The sequence below is a fragment of the Fringilla coelebs genome (genome assembly GCF_963513975.1).
Source record: "Fringilla coelebs genome assembly, chromosome: 18".
Classification (NCBI taxonomy): domain Eukaryota; kingdom Metazoa; phylum Chordata; class Aves; order Passeriformes; family Fringillidae; genus Fringilla; species Fringilla coelebs.
The window spans coordinates 11,403,527-11,427,710 of record NC_140044.1 but is presented as its reverse complement, the minus strand read 5'-3'; the positions used below and the strand labels follow the sequence as shown (position 1 = coordinate 11,427,710).

The 24,184-nt window shown below is 43.1% G+C and overlaps 1 protein-coding gene across 1 annotated transcript in view; it reads left to right on the top strand.

The window, feature by feature from the left end:
- The window catches only part of PTPRT (protein tyrosine phosphatase receptor type T), a gene marked incomplete at its 5' end in the record, with an annotated part of 453,063 nt that overhangs the window by 315,189 nt on the left and 113,690 nt on the right, over positions 1-24,184 (top strand). Inside the window, one exon of the mRNA XM_084218107.1 lies at positions 22,639-22,840. Within this exon, the coding sequence (XP_084074233.1) occupies positions 22,639-22,840 (202 nt within the window). The remainder of the gene's footprint in view (positions 1-22,638; positions 22,841-24,184) is intronic.

The window sequence follows — 24,184 nt, the reverse complement described above, 5'->3', positions numbered from 1 at the left end:
GTGTCAGGTGTAGATGAGAGAACTGACAGCAGCTCTTAGGGAGAGAAGTGTTCCTGCTGGATGGCACTGATCCCTTTAGGATCCCTGCTCGCTGTGAGCCTTCCCAGCAAAGTGCAGCCCTGCTGCCCTGAGCACCCAAGTGTTGGCACCATGTGCAGTGCATGTCTCTTACCCTCTCCCCAAAAGAACAGAGAGAAATCAAATAACAGCAAAAGCAGTGGACAGCTCTGAGTTAGTTTCCATGCTCCATGGTAACTGTTGGAAGAGGTGGTGTTTCAGAAGATAGAGATGACTTTTATTTTTCATTTACTTGCCTTCAGAAGATGTGGTGTCTCCTACTGATGATATTTCTGAGTGTTCATACTATTGATAAAGGATAACTAATAATTTATGAGAGAACCACTTTCCTCTGCATCCTGTTCTCACTTAAAGGGCTGCAGGATTTGGGCAGAACACTCTGTGACATGGCTTGTGCAGCTTTTACCAATATGACAGTCTCTAAATTTACTGTTTCTAAATATTTCTGCATATAAATAAGTGATTATAAATATTGCCTGCAGCTGAAAACAATCTGGTACAACCCATTCAGCCTTGTCTGCCCCTCAGAGAGCCATTGTTTTGCTGAGGAGGGTAACAGATGAGGTGACAGAGCTCTTCTCTGAGGTGACACTTGTTTTTCGTACTTGCCATTGCAGGCAGATATGTCTCTGGATATAAATGTAGAGGAAGATATGTTGCCTTCTGTTCAGCAGCTTTTCCTTTTCATGCCCAAGTCCCTAGAGGGAAATATGCTTTAGTGGATTGGGGCTCTTGCTGAGCATCAATGCAGTCTTATGATATTCAATTAAAATTAATGTCACTGCCAAGAGCCTGCAGTGTTCAGGAGCCAATGTCACACATTTGAGGCAGGGACAGGAGATGACCACGGCAGAGATGATGGGTTCCTGCCTTCTTTTCAAACTTTGGAAGCTGAAGTGATGGCTAGATAAGTTTTGTAGCTCAAGAAGCCAAACGTCTTTGCAGATATGTATGTAAATCTGACTTGTGCTTGACTTCTAGAGAGATGTCTGGGGTCATCCTTTTCATTCAGGACACACACACTGCAAGAACTGCCTGGGCTGATGAATTTTCAAGTGCTCTTACACCCAAGTTCTAAATATTACTATTGTAGACTCATCCAATAACAGCAGACTTGGGGTTTGATCATCAGTTTTACAGAATAATCTGAGTTGCAAGGGACCCACAAGGATCAAGTCCAGCTCTTAGGGGAATGGCCCATACAGGGGCTGAACCACCAGCTGTGGTTTTTTTAGCACCAGGCTCTGACCAGCTGAGCTAATCTCAGGGTCTCTTCACTAAAACTGGCTTTTCTTCCTTTATTTTTTCTTGGTTTGTCCCTGGAAATGCTGCCATTTCCAGCCTCTTTTGGGTGTTACAGACACTGCAAAGGGAGAGTGTGTGTGTGGGACCTTGAGCTGTATCCTAGTGTCCCTAACAAGTGTTTCTAGCAGCTGTGTTCTCAGTGCATCGATTTTTGCCAATGTGACAGTAAAAATAAAAGTAACTGTAAGAGGGAGTGAAAAAGGGTGAACAAAAAGCCCACAAACCTCCCAGTGTCTGAAACCAAGCCAGTCCTTGCTGTGAGAGTGGGAAGAGTCCTCTCTCTGCAGATGAGTTCTGTGAGCAGCAAGTCATGCAGACATCAGTGACTAGGAAATAATGACTTTGTGTTGGAGTGTGGCTTGTGCTCTTGTACTGCCATTACTTCTCTTCCCACTCAGAGCACTCGCTGTACCATACTTCCAACATGACAAACACATCTGGGATGAAAATGTATCCTCAGAGAGGAGCTCCTAATTATAGGAGACATCCTGAGGTTATGATGACAATGCTGCATGAATGCAAAGTGGTACTTTCCAAAAGGGCTCCTGCAGAACCCTTAATTCTGCCTTGTCTTGCATCTGTCCACCTTGGCATTTTGGGGTCAAGCTGTTCCCATGAGGAGCATGTTTTCAGAGGGCATCTTGACTTTTGCAATGCTCTGGGTAGATCTGTCTCACCACTCTCACTCTAATAGCTGAATATTTAGAGCTGCAAAATGCAAGCTGTTATTAGCAGCTCTCCATGGATCTGTTTGTGACTACATTGCACAGTAGTAGGTGGATGTTGTTGGGAGAGGAAGATGCAGTTGTGAAAAATATCTGTATTACTTCTGGAGGGAGTTGGGCTGTCTTTTCCATGGACATTTCAGATGCACATTGTGAGGAGTGAAAAGCTCTCAGTGAAGAGTTGTAGTCAGCCTTGCCCAGCAGCACCCTGGGCTTCCCTGACCCTTCATCACAGGTTGCTCACGTTGGGTTTGCGTGGCTCAGTTCAGAGAAAGGGGATAAACAAAAATAACAGCGCACATTTGGCCTGCAGAGCTAACACTGGAGAGACAGGAGATGAGCTGGACCCCACTCAGCACTTGGAGTAGGGAGTGGATTTGCAGGGCTGGAGCTGCAGAGTCAAGCACCCTTCAAACAGCACAACATCAGCAAGGCTTCCCCTCTGCATCAGCTGAGACCTTGGTTCAGTATTTTCTTTGCCAACTCCAATGCAGGTTATTGCTAAATTCAGGCCATTAAGAATGAAAGTCTGCAATCCATGTGTAATTTTTAAAAATTGCTTAAAAATAAGATCGTAATTATTCAGCAGGAGGCAGTTAAAAAAAAAATATTGCACCATGAAAACTAATAGAACCTTGATGCAATATTCCAAGTGCCTGGGATTGTTTTTAGTTATGCTGGTTTTCTCTAAAAATGGCCCATAAAAATTTATATTATTTTAGAGCTTTAATTAGCTAAGTATGTAAACTAAAACAAATAAGAGTTTTGGAGACATTCAGAGGGGAAGAAAAGACAATATAAATGTTCATTCTAATTCTTATTTAGATGAAGAGTAATTATTTCCTTTGATGTTAAATCACCTTTTCTTTCCCTCACTCCATCCATGAATTTTCTCTCTGCTAACAGAACCTTGGGATTTTATTCCCAACACTTTGGCCCTGTCATTCTGCTTTATTAAACTAGCAGTTTGTTTGAACACTTCAGTTACTCATTAAATTTTACATTTTCTCTAGCTGTATTAATCACTGCTTTTTACGGACTGGGAATGTAAATGATCCCTTTGCCATCTACGCTGTGGGATAATTTGCCTTTGTAAGAGGCTCCTCAGCATTTCATGCAGTTTTCCTAGTCTTGTAATAAGTGGGTTTTTCTCCCTTCACTGTAAGATTTACTTTGGATCCTGCTTTTTACTATTGTTTAGCACAAAGCAATTCCCCCCAAAAGTCAGATTTTCATAAAACTAACAGTCCTGTTTACGTGCTGCTCTGGCATTAAACTGTGCATATGCAAATGGCAAAATGCAAATGTGGGAATGTGTTAAAGGAGCCACTCTGTGGCTGGGGGAGAGAAATCGCTTCTCTCAAATCTCCGAGCCTTCCAAGCGTGCTCACACAGATGAAAACTGGCTTAAATGCCTTGGGAAAATGGAAAATCAATAATGTGTGAAGGTGGCACCAAGAGCCTGGTCACAGAGAGGAATGCCAGGGCTGATAGCCTGGCTGTGGTGTGGCACGGGGACAGCAGCCAGGGGGGTGCTGAAGGCAGGCAATGTTGGTGTTGGCTGTTCCCAGCAGATCTCCTCAAAAACATGGAAGCTTTGTAGTGAGGAGCTCCAGGAGAAACAGCCTGGTTGTCTCAAGAGCTGGGGAAGGGAATCCAGTGCTACAGCTGGGGTTAGGATCACACGGGAGCCTCGTTCCTTGCCACAGCTCAGGAGGTGAGGAAGCAATCAGAATGTCCTGAGCTGGGAGCGATGCCTGACCTGGAACAGAGACTAGGCTGAGCTAAAGGAGTAAGCAGGGATTTGTTGAGAGGCCTCAATGGATCCACCTTGGGCAGCACAACCCAAAAGGGCCACAAAATGCACGACTGCTCACAGGGTCTCTCACTTTTATAAGTTCTGCTCTATTTGCATATTGGAGTTAATTGTCCAATTCCAGCTTTAGCCCATGCAGTCCCATCCTGCTTGTTTTTCTCTCTTCAGTCCACATTGTTTATGCTCTTGGGCCTGTGATCTGGATCATTTGTCCTTGGGTCCCCAGCTAGAATTGTTTTGTCTACCTATTCTGTGAAGAGAGCTTACTATCCCTTAATATGAAGCCTAGACTTACTCACTAAAGCAGAATAAAATCTGAAAAATATAAAAGCTGGAAGGGTCAGAGAGGATAAGAATGACCAGACCACTTGTGGTAGAGTAAAAGAGGGGAGAAACTAGAAGTACCAAAGGACTGAGCTGTCTCAGAGCCAAGGCTCAGGACCAGTTGGTTTTCTCTTGCAGTGACTGCAGAGCTGCTGCTCTCTACCCAGCAGGTTCTGTGCGTGTGTTTGAGTCAAATGGATCAAAACACACTTACACTGCTGTGTCTTTCAGCAACGGCTTTCATGCAAATTGTGGTGCTTTTTTTTCAATAAATTACCCTTAATTTGAATCAATAAAAAAATCTGCCTTTCCATTACTGTGTGATGACTCTCTCTGGCTCCCTAGTGAATTCACAAATCTGTTTCATGTTCAAGCCTCCAAATTATTTTGATGAGAAATAAGGCGAAGCAGCATAAACTAAGTTTTCTGCGTGACTTTTCAGGACCAGGTGTCTGCACTCTAATTTGCCACATTTTGATGCCACCCTCCTTGTGTTTTAGATGTGGGAGCTGAAGCTGAGTCTCATTCAAATTCGTGTTCTTGTTATTCCTATTCAGATTCTGAATACTGGCTGGTGAAAGGCTCTAATACTCCAGTAAGTCCAGGAGCAGCTGCTAAGTCTATTTAAATTATACTTTGTACCAAGCTCAAATTGTTAATAAAGGACCTTTTTCCTTCTATAAAATGCCCTGATTTTTTTTTTTCAGGGTAAGTTTAGGCAGGAACTACCTGAAGTTATTTTGCCTTTCAGGTATGGATAAGCATAATATTTCTACACTTTTTATTTGAGGCCTATTGCCATCTTCAACTGACTTACCAGATTTGGAAAACTCATTTCAAGGGTCTGTAAAACCCTGAAATCAGGCTAAAAGAAGCTGGTGCAAAATACTTTATTCACAGCTTTGATATGTCCAATAACATGCAATTATTTTTATGTTCTTTGAGGCTGAACCACTATAAGGCTTTGAGGTTGAAATCATGAATCACTTGAGACAATCAGAAAATAAAGGCTTGCACTGATCAAGGGCTTTTATTGCTGAAATTACAACTCAAGCTTGACCACAAATAGACATCCCTTTTCTAGTGGTGGCATTTAGATTTTTGAAGTCTGTAATGTGAGTCCTGCAGGAATTAGTAAATCCTCTACCCATTTTTATTTGTGGAAAGTCCTGGACTACTTTCCTTCCCCTGGAACATTTTTTTGTGAAGGTGCAGAGCACTCTACAGCAAATTTAATTATCCTGGCTAGCTTGTTTTTCAGTCATCTTTAAAAGAGTCTGCAGTGTGTCAGACATCCAGAAAAAAAAAAAAATTAAAGAAACTGTTAGGATTTGAAAAGTGTGATCTGGGATGGAGGAGAATGTGGCATCAGAATGATGTGCTGCATGAATCACTGTGACTAAGTGTCCTTTACGTACTTGCCTGGGGTTGTAAAAGTCTGGAGTCAGACCCTGAGGGGGCTCCTGCCTTTTCCTCCCCTGGCCCTGCTGCAGTCATCCTGCAGTGTAGGAAGCACAGCCCAGGGTCACGGTGACTGGCTATATGGGACAGCGTGGGAGAGAAAGAAATGCCTTCAAGAGGAAGAAATAGCCACCATTTCTTGTTCTGTGCTCCTCTAACTGTGCTTTATAATTGAGACTTGATGAAGAACACTTTGAAAAGAGCCTGAGCCATTCAGGCTGTTTTATCCTGCAATTCCCAGCAAGGGAATCCCAAGTCTGCATCTGCAGCAATTAACCTTGGTCACCTCCTCACCAGGACACATGAAAAACTCGGGGCTTCCTCTGGCTGCTCATCAAGGCGCTGCAGCTCTGCCCCAGCAGAGGTGTTGGCACTGTGGCTTTCCTTGGCACGGGGTGACAGTGGCACTGAGGAGCCAAGCTGCTTCCTTCCCTTTCTGGAGTTCTGGGGAAAGCAGGGAATGCAGAACTCTGGGTTGGAACCCTGGTCACTGAGAACTTCAGGCTTTCTGTGCTGACGGGCCCTGACCTGCAAGAGAACACCCACATTTTACCTGAGGCCATGGAGAAGGCTTCAAAAATTGAATGATAGAATTAGATTTGATATTGTGGGTGTTGAGTTTGAATAGAAGTGTGTAATATCACATAGTGGAAAACTTAGAGTTTAAGGGTTTAGAATATAGTGATACATATAAAGCAAGATGGAGGTTTTAGGGTGAAGGCTGGTTCTTCTTCTTTACTTTCTTCTTCACCTTCTTCTCCATGGCTTTGGGTGGTTTTGTGTAATTGGATAAAAAGGTCCCCTTTGTGGGTCACGGGTGGTTGGTTATTGGTTTAAAAGTAAAAATAATTTAGGTGTCATTTCTTAATTGGACAGTTTATCATTAAAAGGTCATGTGGGAAGAGAGATAGGGCTCCATTTTTGGCTTGTTAGATTTAAGTGCTGTAGAGCTCACACTTTGTGAGACTGTGACATAGACAAGAACTAATAAACACCTGAGTCCCAACAAGAAATACCATCCCACACATTAAATCCTGACCTTGGCAAAAAGGAAGCAAAGACCCCATTAAGTGGTGGTCCCATGTGAGGAGGACACCCAGCAGGGTTGGGAGCTCCCTGACGAAACAGAGGCAATGAAAGCAGCTAGAAGGTGGAAAAATCCCTGGGGAAGAAAGGATAAAAATGGAGATAAAACTTGACAACACTGCACCAAGCAGGACAGACCCAGAGCAGATTCCACATGTGCTCCTGGGGACACCCTTGCCAAGGGGGAGTGTAGGGATAAAGAATATAAGAAAATAAAGATATTGTAGAAAGTAATCTTACCCCTAAGGAGTTGCAGCTGGGTCAATTAGCAAAGATCAGGAACAGGCCTGACTTTAACAGGCACAGCTGTGAGCAGTGAGAAGAAGAGTGCTGTAAAAGAGTGGGGTGGCTGGGGGAGAAGGGAACTGGAGTCAGTGCTGTAAAAGAGTGGGGTGGCTGGGGGAGAAGGGAACTGGAGTCAGTGCTGTAAAAGAGTGGGGTGGCTGGGGGAGAAGGGAACTGGAGTCAGTGCCGTAAAAGAGTGGGGTGGCTGGGGGAGAGGGGAACTGGAGTCAGTGCTGTAAAAGAGTGGGGTGGCTGGGGGAGAAGGGAACTGGAGTCAGTTGGCTGCTTTGTGAAGAAGAAAGAGTCAGTGCTCTGAGGAGCTGCCCACGAGAAACACCAAGAAGCTGTGAAACCTTTGTGATAAGGAGACAACAGCATGGAACCCCTGCTATAAGATGACAGCAGGGGAGGACCCTAAAAGAGTCTCCCAGGAGTTGATGTGCATTCTCTGTGGAGGTTTTTCTCCTTATTTTTAAAGGAGAGGTGGAGCTAGCCAGACTCCTCTGATTTTTACATCTCATTAGCAAAAGGGAAGAAGCAGCAGAGGGAGATCGCCCTAAAAGGGGAGTTGGAAAAATAAATTGGGTTAAAATATGTTCTTTGAGACTCTGAACTGGGAAGACTTTTAATGCCACCTAAAGCAATTGAAAGTATCTTTGGAGTGTCCCAAGGGAGGAGTGAAGAGTGCTCAGAATATTGCTGTTAATGTGGGGAACAAAAAAAAAGGGAGTTGAACCAATCTAATGGATTATCCAATAAACAAAATTCATGGTTGATAATATTCCTGCAGATGAAGTAGTGGGAAAATTCAATAGACTATTAAAAGAGGGAACAGAAAAGTATCTTTTTTCACTCCTGTTTGGAACTTGAGAGCAGGCAAATGTAATGAAGTTCAGCAAGTGCATTATGCCAAGAGTTTTGCAAAACATTTTTGAAGTGTGATTGAAATGTTTTTGTGTGGATTGGAAGTTGATTACAGCACCATAAAACCAGAACTGGAGTTGAGTGGTATCTAAAGATCTTAACAGTTCACTTTTCATTCACAAGGTCTCCACACTGTGCCTTCAGAAAACAAAATAACACAGCTGAAATAAACCTTACAATGTAAAATGGGCCATAATGCACATAATACAGTTATTTTTGTGCTAGTCAGTGTTTGAGTGAATGCCCATGTTTTCTCAAATTGAGCAAAATACAAAAATCAATGTAGCATGGTGAGAAAGGTCTGGAGCTGGCTTTAGTTTGTCCTTGTGTGAACAAAAGGAATCAGCCTCTGCTCTGAGTGCTGTGTGAGGCTTCACTGATGTGGGTCCTGGGGTTGCTCATTTGGACACCCTGTGGACCAGCAGTTTTATTTGAAGACAGCTGGATTTTAGGAAATGAAGAGATATTTATACAGAGCAGCGCAAAAAGAGAAGGTATGTTTGGTATATTTGGTATATTTTTCCCCCTCCAGCCTCTTTTTTAGTGGGCAAGAGGTTGGTAGGCACTGGATTTTCAAGTCTTGTCCTTTGAACAACTCTGTCTGTCCAGTCCTGTGCCCAGAACACTGTGATGAGTTGGGGTGGAGCATTGCCTCAGCCTCTGACTTTGGAACACATTTTCTGCTCTTTCTGTGTGTTTTCTCCCTCTACAAAGAGTATTTAGCTGTTCAGTGAGATGTAGCTCACTTGGAGCTAATGGATAGCTCAGAGACACCTTTGTGTGGGAAGTCACTTAATGAAAAAAAAAAAAAGAAACATTTGTTTTGGTAGGAATTTTTTAGCTTGCTTTATAAACTGTGGATTTTACAGCCTCTGGCTTCTGGGAAAATATGGTTCAGGTAAATAAAGCAGAAAACTTGCTGCAGCAAACCTGACTGGAGACAACTTCTTCTACAATAGTAATGAGATTTTATTCATGTAGTACCTAATGTGTCTGCAAAAGCTATATCCCCTGTATTTACTCCAAAGCAGTTCTGTCCTGAGGAACAAAGGATGTTGTTTTTCCAAGGTGATGGAGGATTTCCAGATGTCTTCTGACTTTGGATTATCCCCAGGATATTAGAAAATCAGGTCCAGGATTTATTCAAGAGGGAACAAGCAGCAGTGAGTTTATTCAGCAGAAGTTGCAAACAGTCAGTGCACAAATGAAAAGCCTCTGGATGTGAGCACTGGGAAGTCTTTTAAAGGCTCTGTAATGTTGGGCACAGGATTTGTTCTTTCTGATGATGTGTTTTTATTAGAGGGGAAAGCAAAATGTCAGTGTCAAGCCATGTGCCCCTGGGAGAGGGAGGGAGCAGAAACTTTCCAGCAAGGGTGGGAAGAAGGAGGGTGTTATGTGAGGAGTTTAGGGGAGTTAAATGGCTTTTTTGAATGAAAATGTGTAGGGGGATAGGATATGAGAAAATAAAGATAGTGTAGAAAGTAATCTTACCCCTAAGGAGTTGCAGCTGGGCCAATTAGCAAAGGTGAGGAACAGGCCTGACTTGAACAGGCACAGCTGTGAGCAGTGAGAAGAAGAGTGCTGTAAAAGAGTGGGGTGGCTGGGGGAGAAGGGAACTGGAGTCAGTGCTGTAAAAGAGTGGGGTGGCTGGGGGAGAAGGGAACTGGAGTCAGTGCTGTAAAAGAGTGGGGTGGCTGGGGGAGAAGGGAACTGGAGTCAGTGCTGTAAAAGAGTGGGGTGGCTGGGGGAGAAGGGAACTAGAGTCAGTTTGCTGCTTTGTGAAGAAGAAAGAGCCAGTGCCCTTAGGAGCTGCCCACGAGGAACACCAAGAAGGTATGAAACCCTTGTGATAAGAGGCAAAAGCATGGAACCCCTGTGGTAAGACAGCAACAAACTTGTGGAATGAATCCTTTAGGTTTTAGTTGGTGCAGGATGTTGAGATGTAGAAGGAGAAGGTGTGGCATTCACATTCTCTGAACAGAGACATAATGCTCTCTCCCAGGATTTTTCCTGGAGAAGCACAGAGAGAAGAGAAAGCAATTCTTATTCCTTCTTGCTGCTCCTTTTGTTTTTGCATGTGTGGGATGTGTTGGGAAGATTGTTTACCTGAGGTGATTTGTCAGTTGGATTCTGTTCAGGATTGTTTGGTTTCCTTGGCCAACTGGGTCAAAGCTGTGTCCTGGCTGTCTCAGACAGTCCCAGGCTTTTCTTTAGTATCTCTGTAGTTTAATTATGATATAGTATTACTGTATTATAGTATAGTTTTAATAAAGTAATTGTTCAGCCTCCTGCATCAATGGAGTCAGAGCAGGTTATTCCCTGTCTGGGGTTCACCTGTTTCCTCAATAGAAGGTTCAGAAGAGATTTTTGGGATTGGGGCTGTTGGTTTTTTACCCCTCAGGCTCAGCAGCTTCTGTGGTGCTCTGAGATGGGATTTGGGGAGCTCTATCCCCCCTTCTCCATTTCCCCAGGTCCATGGCTGGACCTGAATCCTGCCCCTTTCATCCCACAGGCACAGCAAGATGGGGCCAGCAGGGAGCTCTGCAAAGCCCAGCTCCATCACAGGCTGAGCAATATTCATGAGGGCTTCAACCTTGTCCACCTTTGCAGAGCTGCTCAGGAAAGCATGTTCCATCTTGCTATAAATACTAATACAAGACAGCTTCTTAAGCACTAAATTCCAAGTGAATATTTTGCATATAAACATTTATTTTCTTCACTGTTATCTAGCTCAAAGCTGACTATTTTTCTGCTAGAATGGTGCAGAAGCAACTTGGCTTTTCTTTTTTTTTTTTTTTCCCTGCTGGATGAAGGAGTCCAGGTGGATTTATTTGCTATTACTTAGGGCATTAAAACAAGGTTTTTACATTGGCTTCAGGTGGAATTTCTTGCCCTCTTATTTATGGCAGGTGTGCATTAATGGGGGAGCTGGTTTGGCTTCCATTCTGTTTTGCAGGGCTGATTTAGACTTGCAGCAGTTTTCAAAATCTTTGCAAGTGGCCAGACTATTTTTTGGCAATTATGCTAGCAGGAAGGGTGGAGATATCAGTTTAAAAATTTGGAAATTGGGTTGGAAAATTGCACAGCCTATTTTCATCCCGCACATACTCCATACAGGTTGGTGGGGTTTTTTTTCCTTTCTGGTGAAAAAATATCCACAGTTTGGGAAACTTGATGGTGGAGCTTGAGAGGCAACTGCAAAAAGTGCAGTCAGAGTCATTGTTTCAACACACAATGTCAAAAAATGGTTGTACCTGCTCTTGTGATGCTTTGTTTCTCTGGTATGGCAAACTCAGTGTGCAAAGAGCATGGTGAGGTACAGGCAAATTATTTTGTGATTTGGATTGTATGACCACTCTTAGTTATTATTCATGGATACTTGGGGTTTGAGTTGCTTTCATTTCTGCTCTAAGTCTGAAATTTTTAAGATAGAAGCCAAAAAGAAAGGACAAAAAAATCAACCTAGAAAAGTAAATTTTGTTTTAATAGGTTTCAGAACTGATTTACAAATGAGTTTTCATCCTTAGTGCTCTGTGATTCTTTCATTGCAGAAGAATTTTTAATTTTTTTTTTTTTTTTTTTGGTGTGAGTGATCCCAGGTTGATCTTGGGATAAGAACAGAGCTCTGGGCTTGATTCACTTATCCTCTGCTTTTGAGATGAGAGGGTAGAGATGCACTTCAGATCCCCTTGGCAGGAAAGGAGGTTACATGTGTGTTTGAGGGCTCAGAATATTGGCTTAGTGCCTCCAGCTGGTGTTCCTGTGCTGAGTGCTCCTCCTGCCCTTCATCCCTTCCAGATGTGTCCAGGTGTGCAGCCAGGCTTCTTATGGTTCTTGTGTCTTAGGAATATTAAGACTTTGGTAAGGATTCCCACATGGTTTGGGGTTAAAGCTGTGACTTGCTCACTCCGTGCTGCTTTTGCTCCTGTGTTAATCACCTTCAGTCTGTGACAGGGGATGCAATGTTCAGAGAATCCTGGAATGGTTTGGGTTGGAAAGGACCCTAAAGCCCCCTCCAGGGCTCAGCCTGGAGGAGAAAAGGCTCTGAGGAAACCTTAGAGCACTTTCCATTACCTAAAGGGCTACAGGAGAGTTAGAGAGAGGCTTTGTGAAGGCACAGGGTGACAGGACAAGGGAAAATGGTTTTAAACTGAATGAGGGCAGAGATTTGGATTAAATATTAGGAAAAAATTCTTTACAAAGAGGGTGGTGCAGCACTGGAGTCGGTCACTGAGAGAATCTGTGGCTGCCCCTGGATCCCTGTAAGTGTCCAAGGCTGGGTTGGATGGGGCTTGGAGCAACCTGGGACAGTGGAAGGTGTCCCTGCCCATGGCAAGGATGTCACTGGATTAATTTCAAGGTTCCTCCCAACCCAAACCATTTTATGATTCTTTGAATCGAGTCTCTACCATCACATTCCTTACATTTAACAGCCCATGGGGTGTTGTAGAGGGATCATGTTTCTCTCCTGCTCCCTTCAAGAAAACAAGCAGCTCTGATAACGTCTGTGGAAAAGAAGGGATTCCTTATGTTCTTCATGCCTTATCTTTCACACCCAAGTGAGGCTTGTGCTGGAACGTGAAGATGGAGGTGAGCTAGACAGAATAGCATGCTTTGATGCAAAACACAGATCTGAGTCCTCCAACTCTGACACTCTCAACTTTGAACTTGAAATCAAATGTAGAGCCCCCATTCTGGGCCCTGGCTGTCTATGGTTTACACTCTGCTTGATACCAGCCTCAGAACTGGAAGTGGCAAGTGCTACCAGTCATGCTGTAAACAGGGATGGGGACTGTGCCAGTCTCCATGTGGCTGGGAACCTGGAGTGGAATCTCAGTTGCAGGAGGAAAATCTCTGTAGCTACTTAAAATGATGCAAAGCCACAATTATATTTCACCTTTGGAAAGCAAATGATCTTTAATTGCCTGCTAAAACTGCGGTTTGCCAAGATTAAATGTAGGATTAATGCCTGAAAGCAAGGATTTCTGCAGGAAAAGCAGGATAACCAAAGCCTGGGCTTGTCCCATAGACCTGTACCTGCTTTTTGCTCTGGGCTTCAGTGGGCAGTGACTCTGTAGAATAATAAAGTACTGGAATGCTCTTCCCAGGGAGGTGCTGGAATCAGCATCTCTGGATGTGTTTAAACAAAGCCTGGACATGGCACTTGGTGCTATGGTCTGGTTGGGGTGTTAGGGTGGACTTGATGATCTTAGAGGGCTCTTCCAGCCTCATTATTCTGTGATTCTGTGACTCTGTGACTCACTGCTCCATTGCATCAGGTGTCCATGCAGGGGTGTTTCACTGGGGAAGTATGCTTCTGAGAGTGACCCCAAGCAAGGGGCTGTGGGGGACAGAAGAGCTGATTTTCATTCTGATTTCATTCAAGGTTGTTGGCCTGCCAGGTTTGAATTCAGAAGTGCTAATTGTCCTTACCCAGCTCGAGCCCTGTTGCTCAGAGGTGTCACTGCAGGGGAGGGGGTAATTAAACCTTCATGGCTGGGACTGGGGAGGAGCTGGTGGTGCTGGGATGATCTGTGTAACAAATATACAATTTTAACAGCATCTTATGGATCTTGTCAGGTCTCAAATGAGCTGGAAGGGAAGGGTGTGGTTGGGAATGGCTGTTCCTTGCTGTTCTTTCCATTGAAATCTGGAGCTGCTTTTGATTTTGGTTATATTATGAGCTATACAAACTCAGGCTCAGAAAGATGTGGTTTGGAAACTCAGTGCTGACTATATGAGAACAAATTACAAGTGGTAAGAACTGTGGAGAAGCCTTATAAAATTTCTGGAAGGTCTGTGGTGCTCAAAATGTTGGTGAGTGAGATGTTCTATAGAATGTTCTCACTTTCTACACCCTCTGCACATGCTGAATTCAAAATAAAACATTTCCAGCAGGCACCCTGAGCTACAGCTGGTTTTCTTCCAGCATAAAAACCCGGTTCTAGTGGAAGGTGCCCCTGCCCATTGCAGTGGGTTTGGAACAAGATGTTTAAGGTCCCTTCCAAGCCAAACCATACTGTGATAAAAGTCCTTTTCATGGTTAACTCACATTGCACGTGGCATCATAACACCTGGCTGGAGGAACAATGCTTCCCTGAGGCAGCAACTAGGGAAATGAATGGTTATGTTTGTGTAACTTTGAGTTCAAGGATATTTCTGTCAGACTTGAATGCATCAGTTGATTTGTGTTTATTTTTGGGATACGGGGAAAAATGAAGTTTTCCTGTAGGCTTTATTAGAGCATGGAGTGGAATATGTAAGGCAAGATTTAAAACTAAATAGCCTATTGTTTCCTGAGGTGTTTTCAATCATGGAGCCTTGCAGTTGGTTTCCCCTCCCCTCCATCTGCAGTGCTGAACCCTGTGAAACACATCCAGCTCTCTGCTGATACCTGACTCCCTTATCTCTGCACTCTTAGGAGCTGCAGAATGTTTTCCAGCCCTGGAAAATCACACTTTGCCTGGGACAAAACTCTTCCTCATCTATTTGTGAAGCCTTGTGGCAGCCCTGGTATGAATTTGAAGCGAGTGGCATGGCAAGGCACAGGGGGAAAGGTGCTGGGCAGGAGCACAGCCTGGCACTGACAGAGCTGCTCTGCTCTCTGTGGGGTGGGAGTGCACCAGAGCTGGGCTCTGGCAGCTGAGCACTGAGCACTCCTAAAGCTGCTCCAAGGAGGATTTAAACACCACTCAGTCAGGCTTGTTCACAGCTGAGCCTGCCTGGGTGTCCTCTGGGTGAATATAAGTGACTCCAGCTCCAGACAGGATTGTGCAATTGGGACCTAAGTGGTTCTCAAAATGAAATGATAGACCCAAGAATGGTTTGGGATGGAAGGGACCTTACAGCTCACCTCATTCTACCCTCTGCCATGGGCAGGGACACCTTCCATTAGAGCAGATTGCTCTGAGCCCTGTCCAACTTTAGATTTCTGCACATCCAGGGATGGTGCATCCACAAACCTGTGCAGTGCCTCTCCTCCCTTATAGTGAAAGATTCCTTCACAATATCAAACCTAAATCATTCCCCCCGTCCTATCACTGCATGCCCTTGTGAAAAGTCCCTCTCCAGAAGGCTCCATTTAAAAAAAGGAAGGAATAAGAGCTGGGACTGGTTTTGCAGCTTTCATTTTCTGGGATGGCAGCAGCTTTGCTGTTTCAGTGGGTTTGGTCCCAGCTTTTACATCAGCAATGGCACAGGTGGGACACAGTCCCATGGGCCAGGGGAAGCTGGGCCCAGCCCTGGTGTGGGAAGGAACTGCAGACAATGGGATTTTCTGGTTGGATGGACAGGCTGCCTCCTGCTTGCTGAGCACTGCTGGAGGAGCTGACATCTGTGACAATCTCTGGGATCCTTATTCCCAGGGCAGCCCACCTCCTTGTGCCCTGTGTGCTGCTCAGTATGATAAGAACTGAGGGATAAAAATGGTCTTGATGCCAGGTCTTGCTTCAGAAGCCAGGAGTGAGTTCAAAAAGCAGCAAGAAGTCAGGAAAATCTGCCTTTTCTTCTAGCTCAGTAAAGGGACAGACAGCAGTGAGGGTGTCCCTGCAGACCCTGCTCCTGACCTTGGCACTCATGCATGGAGTGGCTGTGTCATCTTCCTTGTCCTGCCTCCTCTTTTGTCCATAGCAAGAGATTGTTTCAGTTTTGAGGCATTGCTGAGTGAAAAAGGGGAGGAAAAAACTTATTTTATGTATAGAGAGCTAGTGCAGCTACCTGTCAGCTCCAAATCATCCCCAGTTGGGAGGGTTGCAGGAGGGGTGTGGAGAGGCAGAAAGGGCTGTTTTATAGAGACAGGCACATCAAACATCAGTGGGAATGTAGGGGAATAATGCAATGGATTTATAAGCTTCAAATGCCTTCCCCAAACTGCTGTGCAGGCTGTCACTAAAATGGAAAATAGATATAAGGTTGTATAATGTACCCACAAAGTAGTGTGTGATTTAACAGCAGTACTTACCATTTGCATTGAAACAGGCTGCAATTGCTAAAATCAGAGGGGAAGCTTCAAGTCCTAATGTTTAATGGTGGATATGGCTGTAGAGAGCAAAATTCTGCTCACTGGGGCTGATTAATTCTGTATGGCAAAAGATGTAAGATAAAGTGGTCTGCATACCAGGATCAATTGCTGTGGGAAGAAACATATGAACATATATTTTTTTTTTTCCCCTTGACAGTCAAGCTCTCAATCCTGAGACACTGGAGTGTTCTCCCTTCAGTTTTAAGGTTATGAACACACAAAATCCTGACAACTCTGTTATTCATCAGGGTGAAATCTTACTCATATGTACCAAATGTATGGGCAGGCTAAATGGATCTATCAGCTGTGATTTGAGCAGAATATTCTGCCTTGTTAATTTATTTATTTAAGAGGATTAAAGAGAGTCTGAACAGCCATCCTGGGTTCCCTGAGGATTTCAGTAGTGTGGGGCAAGCAGGGCCATTGCAGTGGAGTGATGAGATCTTTATCACAATTTGTTCTTGTATCAAGCTTAGGGCCTCTTGCTCGTGCCATTATAGGTTATTCCAAAGGAACTCCTAAACCCAAAGTTAATTCATCACATTTTTTGATGGTCTATTTCCCTGTTGAATTACCACATTTTTAACAATAAGTACCCTTTTATTTTTTTTCCTCTAGGGATTTTTTTAACTTCTGATTTTCCACTCTTGCTGGCATTTCTAATTTAGAAAGCACAGGACAAAGCACTTTCTTCCTCCACCTTGCAAAGAAGGAGTAACATTCTCCAGACTTGTGCACTTGCTTGTTCACCACTGGAGTTTTGAAAAATCCAAGCGGGTTATTTTTTAAATTATGTGTTTTCTCTCTTGCAGTGGGAAATAAACTTGTGCTTCCTAGTTTAGTTAATACCTCTGCTATCACTTCTCCCTTCCTCATGAAAGTTTTATGTCCTTGTAAGAGAAGTTCTGCAGTCACAGATGATGACAGTTAGCAAAGTGTTCACATCTCCCCAGAAAATTGTGTTAAATTGGGCTCTGGGAAGGAGAGAAGAGCTGTGCTTGTGCTCTCAATATTACATCTACATCTCTGGGGTTGTTACCACAGCTCAGTGATTTAAAAGAGTTAATATTCTGAGCTTTAAAGTGGATAAAAACAGAGAGAAAGATGGAATAAGAGGAGGTGCCCCTGGTTAATGGGGACTGGAGTGCACTGGAATTGGTTGCTTAAATACCAACCAGGAGTGAACTTGTTCACCAGCCTATTCCTTTATGCTGATCTTTTCTTATTTTATTCTCCAATTTAACACAGCAATTATGTGTCACTGAACACCTGGACATTAAACTACAAAGCCTTTTTTGATACTTTCCAGTAGACCCAAACTTGTACTGTTGGCCTGCTTTATGTTTTACAAAGAATTTGGGCTCATGTAACCAAATTTTACACGCAGCTGACCAGGGATTTCAGCACCTGAATCCATCCCTCCTGCCCAGCTGGGAGAGCTCTGGGCTCAGTGCTCTGCCCCTCTTGTGCTGGTGGGAAAATTGCTGTTCTTTATTCTTCTGAGTTCCTTCACCATTTGCCTTTTTGTTTTTTTTGTTTTTTTTAAATTTACTGCATTTATTGCTTCAGTATTAGCAGCATTTAATTAACTCTGTGAAGGATGTTCCAAGGAGATTTAGCATTTGTTCATGTGTATTTCTTTGCTCAATTTTGCTGTGTTTAGGTCCATAGCAGTGCTGACCACTAAAATTTTCCATGGGACCATCAAGTTCCCCTGGAGCTGATGTGTAACTCCCCATTCCCTATGGAAACCCTGGAAAGACATTCCAGTTTGCAGAGCAAAGACAACTTTCCACTTAGGACAGTGCCTGGCCTGCAGGGAGATCAGGAAGATGGTTAAAAACCACAGAGTTTCCATCTTGTGAGAAATTTCCTTATCTTTGTATTTGCATTTATTTTGCATCAGAATGCAAATAAATATTTTCAATATTTCGAATCAGAATTATATTTTTAAATATATTTTTGGGTATTTTTCTGTTTGTTTTCTGTCTGTGCTTTTAAACTTTTAAATTAATAATGTTTCTATTTTTTATTTAGAATACAGAAGTATTGGATAGCTCAGCTTGTCTTTAAAATAGATTATTTAAAATAATTTAGAACAGCTGCTTTTGAGCAATTGAGTCATCTTATTTTTTTAGATTAGAATCTCTTGTTTGTTTTGTAATGAAATGCTTTGACACTTGGAACAAGAAATTAAGATAAATATTCAGCATACAAACCACAAGACAGGTGTTTTTTTCCTAGCATCTTTCTTGTTCCAGAGAAGTGCCATATTTCTTCTCCAGACATGTTTTTGTGCTTTTATAAATTACTCCAGAGTCTAAAATTTCCATGGTTTTTCAAAAATTTTCCACCCTCTGATTCCCTGCAATTTCTCTTACTTCAGAAAATTGAGTTTAAATCAGTGGAGAAGACTGGAAACTCCTTGGTGCTTTCTTTTTACTTGGCTATAATTTGGTGGAGCACACATGGAAATGAACAGGGAAGGATATATTGATTTTTGTAGGAGAAATGCTCCCACCCAGAGCCATGGGTGCACCTAAACCCGGAGTGTGGCACTTGTGGGTTATCCCAGAGGGGAAATCCCAGTGCCCAGCCCATGGAGCTGCTGCTGGCTGGGAGGAGGGTGGCAGAGCAGGGCTGTGTGCCAGGCCAGCCCCAGGACATTTTGAAAATTTTTCACCCTCTGATTCTCTGCAATTTCTCTTGCTTCAGAAAATTGAGTTTAAATCAGTGGAGAAGACTGGAAATTCCTTGATGCTTTCTTTTTACTTGGCTATAATTTGGTGGAGCACACATGGAAATGAACAGAGAAGGATATATTGATTTTTGTTGGAGAAATCCTCCCACCAAGAGCCATGGGTGCACCTAAACCCAGGAGTGTGGCACTTGTGGGTTATCCCAGAGGGGAAATCCCAGTGCCCAGCCCATGGAGCTGCTGCTGGCTGGGAGCAGGGTGGCAGAGCAGGGCTGTGTGCCAGGCCAGCCCCAGGACATTTTTCAAAAATTTTTCACCCTCTGATTCCCTGCAGTTTCTGTTGCTTCAGAAAATTGAGTTTAAATCAGTGGAGAAGACTGGAAACTCCTTGGTGCTTTCTTTTTACTTGCCTATAATTTGGTGGAGCACACATGGAAATGAACAGGGAAGGAATACGTTGATTTTTGTAGGAAAAATGCTCCCACCCAGAGCCATGGGTGCACCTAAACCCAGAGTGTGGCACTTGTGGGTTATCCCAGAGGGGGAATCCCAGTGCCCAGCCCATGGAGCTGCTGCTGGCTGGGAGCAGGGTGCAGAGCAGGGCTGTGTGCCAGGCCAGCCCCAGGATGTGCTGCTGGCAGGGCCAGCTGTGGCTGCAGCTGGAGTGGCAGCTGTGTCACTGTGCCTGCAGCTCCAGAGAGGAATGAGGCTGAGACAGAGCTCTCAGCTGTTGATCCACACTCAGGGCAGCACTCACAGCTCAAAAAACAGCAGGTAGCTCGCCTGGAAGAGAAAAATGATTGGTTATTTGTCTGGTTTTTTGCTCAGCTGGAAGAGTTTGCCTTCTTTTCCAAGAGGACAGCTCTGTTTCCAGGGCTGCTTCCTCTGCTTCACCTGGGGTTTGGCTGCTTAAGCAGCAGCACTCAGCAATTACAGAAATCCCCAGGCTTCTCAGCCACACAAACGTTTGTGTAGAGGAGTGTGGAAGCCCTGGTTTTATAAATCAGTTGGTTTATGTTTCTATTCTCTGTGCTGCATGCAGGCACTGTTAATGTGTTAAAGTCGAATATTCAATTTTGGGGACAAGGGTGGCTCTGAATGTCCCCACACCACCTGGTTTAACAAGGTCTGTCTGTACTGGGAAGAGACTGCTGTAGAAAAGGTAAACTCACATTTGGCTGTGCCACAAATGTCTCTGCTGGAGTTTATATATCCTGAAAGGAGCCCTGGGAAATCCTGAAGTCTGATTGGAGTGAGCGGCTGCTCTGAAAATTGACCCACACTACAACCTCAAATTGGGGACGTTGTCTCAAGTGCTCTTGCCTCCTTCTCTGCTACTTGTCACTTGACCCAGGTTGTTTTAAGGTCCCTTGTACTCATTCTCTGCTACAGTCAACAGAAAAATAAAGACTGGGTTTGTTTGTTTGTTTTTAAATCAGACTGGGTTTGTTTTGTTATGAGTTGGTTTTTTCTTTTTTTTTTTCTTTTTGAAAGCTTTTGTAGCTCTTTTTGCCCTAAGGGGATAGGGTTTTTTGAGTGTTTTTTTTTTTTTTTAATAAGGAAAACTAACTGTTTCTGTAATGATCTTAGAACTGCTGAAGGTAGCAGAATACATTTATTTATATGGATGGAGATCAAGGACAAGTGCATCTTTCACTGTATTTATAACCTTCAGTATAATGTGCTTGAAAATAAATACCACTGATTTTGTATGGCCACTGCCTGACCTGGGCATCCTGTGAATGTGCTGTTCAGTGCCCCAGGTGTAGGAAGCTCCTTTTCTTCTCCCCCAATTCCTATTTTGCTGATCCCCCTTTGCAGTTTTATAGAATTTCTATTTCTCTAGCTCTTGATGTGCCAGCAGAGCATACAAGATTGCATTGGCTCATTCCTACATAACATTAAATTAAATACATTTTTCTTTCTGGAGTTTAGCTATGGCATGGACAGGGTCATGTCTCTTGATTTAAGTATTTGTTTCTCAATTTAATTCCAACGGTCTTCTTACAAATTCCCTTGCCTTGAAGTGCCTTGATGCAATGAGAACTCTCAAAATACTGTCCCATGTCATGCTGGTTCTTGACTCCCTGAGGGAAAAGCAGTGGGTGTAGAAATTTTCCTCCTGTTCTTAATTTTTTGTTTGTTTTAAGAACCATCATGCTCCGAGGTCTCTCTTTCTCTAGGTGTCTGGCATGTAATAAAAATTTAAACCCAGATTGTAATTCCTGGAAAAATTAGCTGGTTCTCAATAAAATCACCTGCATGCTTTCTAATTATAATTCTTTTAAGAGTTCTGCTTCTGTACTTGTTGCTGGTGTAATTCCTGCCCTTTCTCTGTTACACTGCCTTATCTTGGATGTCAGCTCTGTCTAAATGTTCTTCTCTGTCCAAATAACAGGATTCACATGCTCTCACCCTTTTCTGGTGTCAGTAACATCAATCTTGGTCTTTTATTTATCCTGTTGTTATTAAAGCCTCCCTTTTTAAGCACTGGATATTTATTTTTTCCTCAAAATACAACATTTTCCTCCTGTCATAAAGCAAGCGACTTAAAGATTTTCAAAGGCTCTTTCAGAAAGGCTGGGAATTAGATTCTGGTGGAGACCTTAATAAAAAATTGAAGACCTCATGTATTAACATACATTGATTTATTCATAGTGTTTCATTACAAATAAGTGAGGATCCCATAATATCAAAAAAGGTTAGGAGAGCAGCAGAGCACGGTACATTATATTGACAGCTCTGTTGAAACTGAGCTGCCTTGGGATTGAACTTGGAACTCAGGCAAGGAATTGGCTGGTAAATAAGTCATGAGTTTCCCTTGAAGTGTCTGCACATCAGGAGGGTTGCCATGGGTGAGCCTGCTGAGCTCAGGCAGGTTTCAAGGTGTGCTGGCACCAGCTCCAGGTGTACTCAGGACATCCTCCAGGTCTGGAGCCCTCCTGGCTTCCAACCAGGTGTAAACCAGACTGCACCATGTGTAAATCTGCACTCTGAGGCTCAGAAGGAGGGGAGGAAAGGACAGCAGAAGCTGGGTTCCACAGAGAGAAGAGCTTTTGTCTAAAGATGTGGTGATATTTATTTAATTTAAATATATTATTTCATTTCAGCATCTTCTCTGCAGCACAGAAAAGGCCTCCAAAGGTTTTGTTGACAGAAAAAGGCTTCCATTGCTTTCAGCTGCCTTTTGAGGAGATGATTTGCCAAAGGAACCGTGTCCATCTTTGCACTGAGGGTTTCCCTGAGCTGTGGGGGTTGCAGGGGTGATTCTCATGTGACAATCCTGCTGGCCGTGCTGTGTGCTCTGCTTTGATGACAGAAGCTCTGAGCTTGGATGTCACCCTGATTTTTTAAAGATTTTTCTGAGCCTTCTGATGTTTACATTCTTGTAACCAACTTTCTCACACATTTTATGTAAATAACTTACGTTTTGCATTCTTTTATAGAGGAGGAGAAATTTGATGGACTGTTGGTTTGTCCAGTGTCATTGGAGAGGTGGCACTGTCACCCTCCAATCCACTGTCACTTTGGGAAATCTGTAAATGCTGGAGTTAGTAATTAAAAGTGCTCTTTTTACCTTGAGAGAGCCGTGTGTCCACATTGTGTTATTCTGTGTCCTGTAGTGACACTTGGGAACATAAAGCAACTCTTTACCTCTTTTGTTGTAAGTCAGCACCTGCTGAAGCTTTAGCTGAGAGAGGAAAATCAGTTTTTCCCTCAGTAAAGCCTTGGAAAAATTGTCACATCGGTTTGACAGCACCCAAACCCAAAACAGCTCATGGGAGACACAGAAATAACCCTGGAAAAATTCAATAATTCCTTGTGCTTGCAGTTGAGCCTCGAGAGGTGACAGAGCAGGGAGAGGCCAGGTGCAGAAGGGCCCTGATCACCTCCTGTCCTTGTTCTTCCCTTGCAGATCACCTACAAGGCCGTTGGCTCTCTGGATCCCAGCGCTGACCTGTCCAGCCAGAGAGGGAAAGTCTTCAAGCTGCGGAATGAAACCCATCACCTCTTTGTGGGACTGTACCCAGGCACCACCTACTCCTTCACCATCAAAGCCAGCACAGTCAAGGGCTTTGGGCCACCCATCACCACCAGGATTGCAACCAAGATTTCAGGTACTGCTTTGGAGAAAAAGGAAAAAAAAGATAAAATCTAGAGCTTTGTGCTTTAAACTCAAAGCTAAAATTATTAAATTATTGCATATTTTATTTTATATATTTATATAGAAAATAAAATAAATATATATAAAATATATATATTATATATAAAAATATATTTATATATAAAATAAAATAAATAAAATATATATCATTTACATATTTATATAATAATTATTTTATTGCATACAATTATTAAAAAATACTCAGCTTAACGTCTCTCTACGTTTCATAGGGAAGAGTTTTGAAACAGCCACAGACCTTTGTTTATTTGGGTTACAATTACAGGGGTTAATTTGTGGGTGTCCTAAGTATCCCTGGATATCTGTGGTGCATTTGGAATGAGAAACATCATTAGTTCCATAAATGAACTACTCTTAGAGTAATTATTGTTAGCATTATCTGCCTGGCTGGGGGAACTCCTTCTGTAATGTGGTTTTTATTTTCAGGATGCACCAAAATGGATGGAATGAAGTAATGGAATTAATAGTGCAAAGAGACTAAAAATAAGGGAGGAAAGTGTTTTTTTCTTGGGTTTTTTAATGGGTAAGAGCAGTGAGAGGGCTTGAGGCACATAAGACTATGAAAGGCACTAAAATAAGGAGGCAATGGCAAAAAGAAGGGGTGAGAAAAAAGGGGAAACAGGGCAGTTATAAAAAAAATGGACTTTAGTGGTGATATTGGACAGATACATGTGGATTTTAACATTTAGTTGATAGCACAAAAATAGATTTTTAAAATAGGTTTTCTAACAGAGAGAAAAGCTGTCATTTTTTGGACCATTTTAACTTTTTATTTCAGCAAAGTCAAAATACACATCTGGAACATTCAGGACGCTGGTAATGCTTGAAATTATGGCTGGTTATTGTAGAAAAGATTGTACTACAGTATAGATTTTCCACTGCCCTATTTCAGAATCAGTTAATAATAGCAAGTTGTGAGCAGTAAGTGGCAGGGTAAATTTTAAGGAAGCAAAGCACATCTCCTCCCTCTGCTCAGGGTTTGAAGCCTTCACATTTAGCACTCAAGCCCTGAACCACTTGAAGTAAAAGCCATTAAGTGTCCAAGCAGCTCCATGGGCTATTGGGAGTCCTGCAGCCCTGCTGTGAAGGGACAGCACAGCATGCACTCCATTCTCTTGTGACCAAATAAAAAAACACAGCAATGCTTTGGGGCCCTTTTCTCCTCTGTTTCAGTTTCTTTGCATTTTATCATCCTGTGAGTGCCCAAATTGTGTTAGCAGCCTGCATGACTGCCAACTATATGCATACTGAGCTTGGTTTATTGACTTTTTAACCCCCC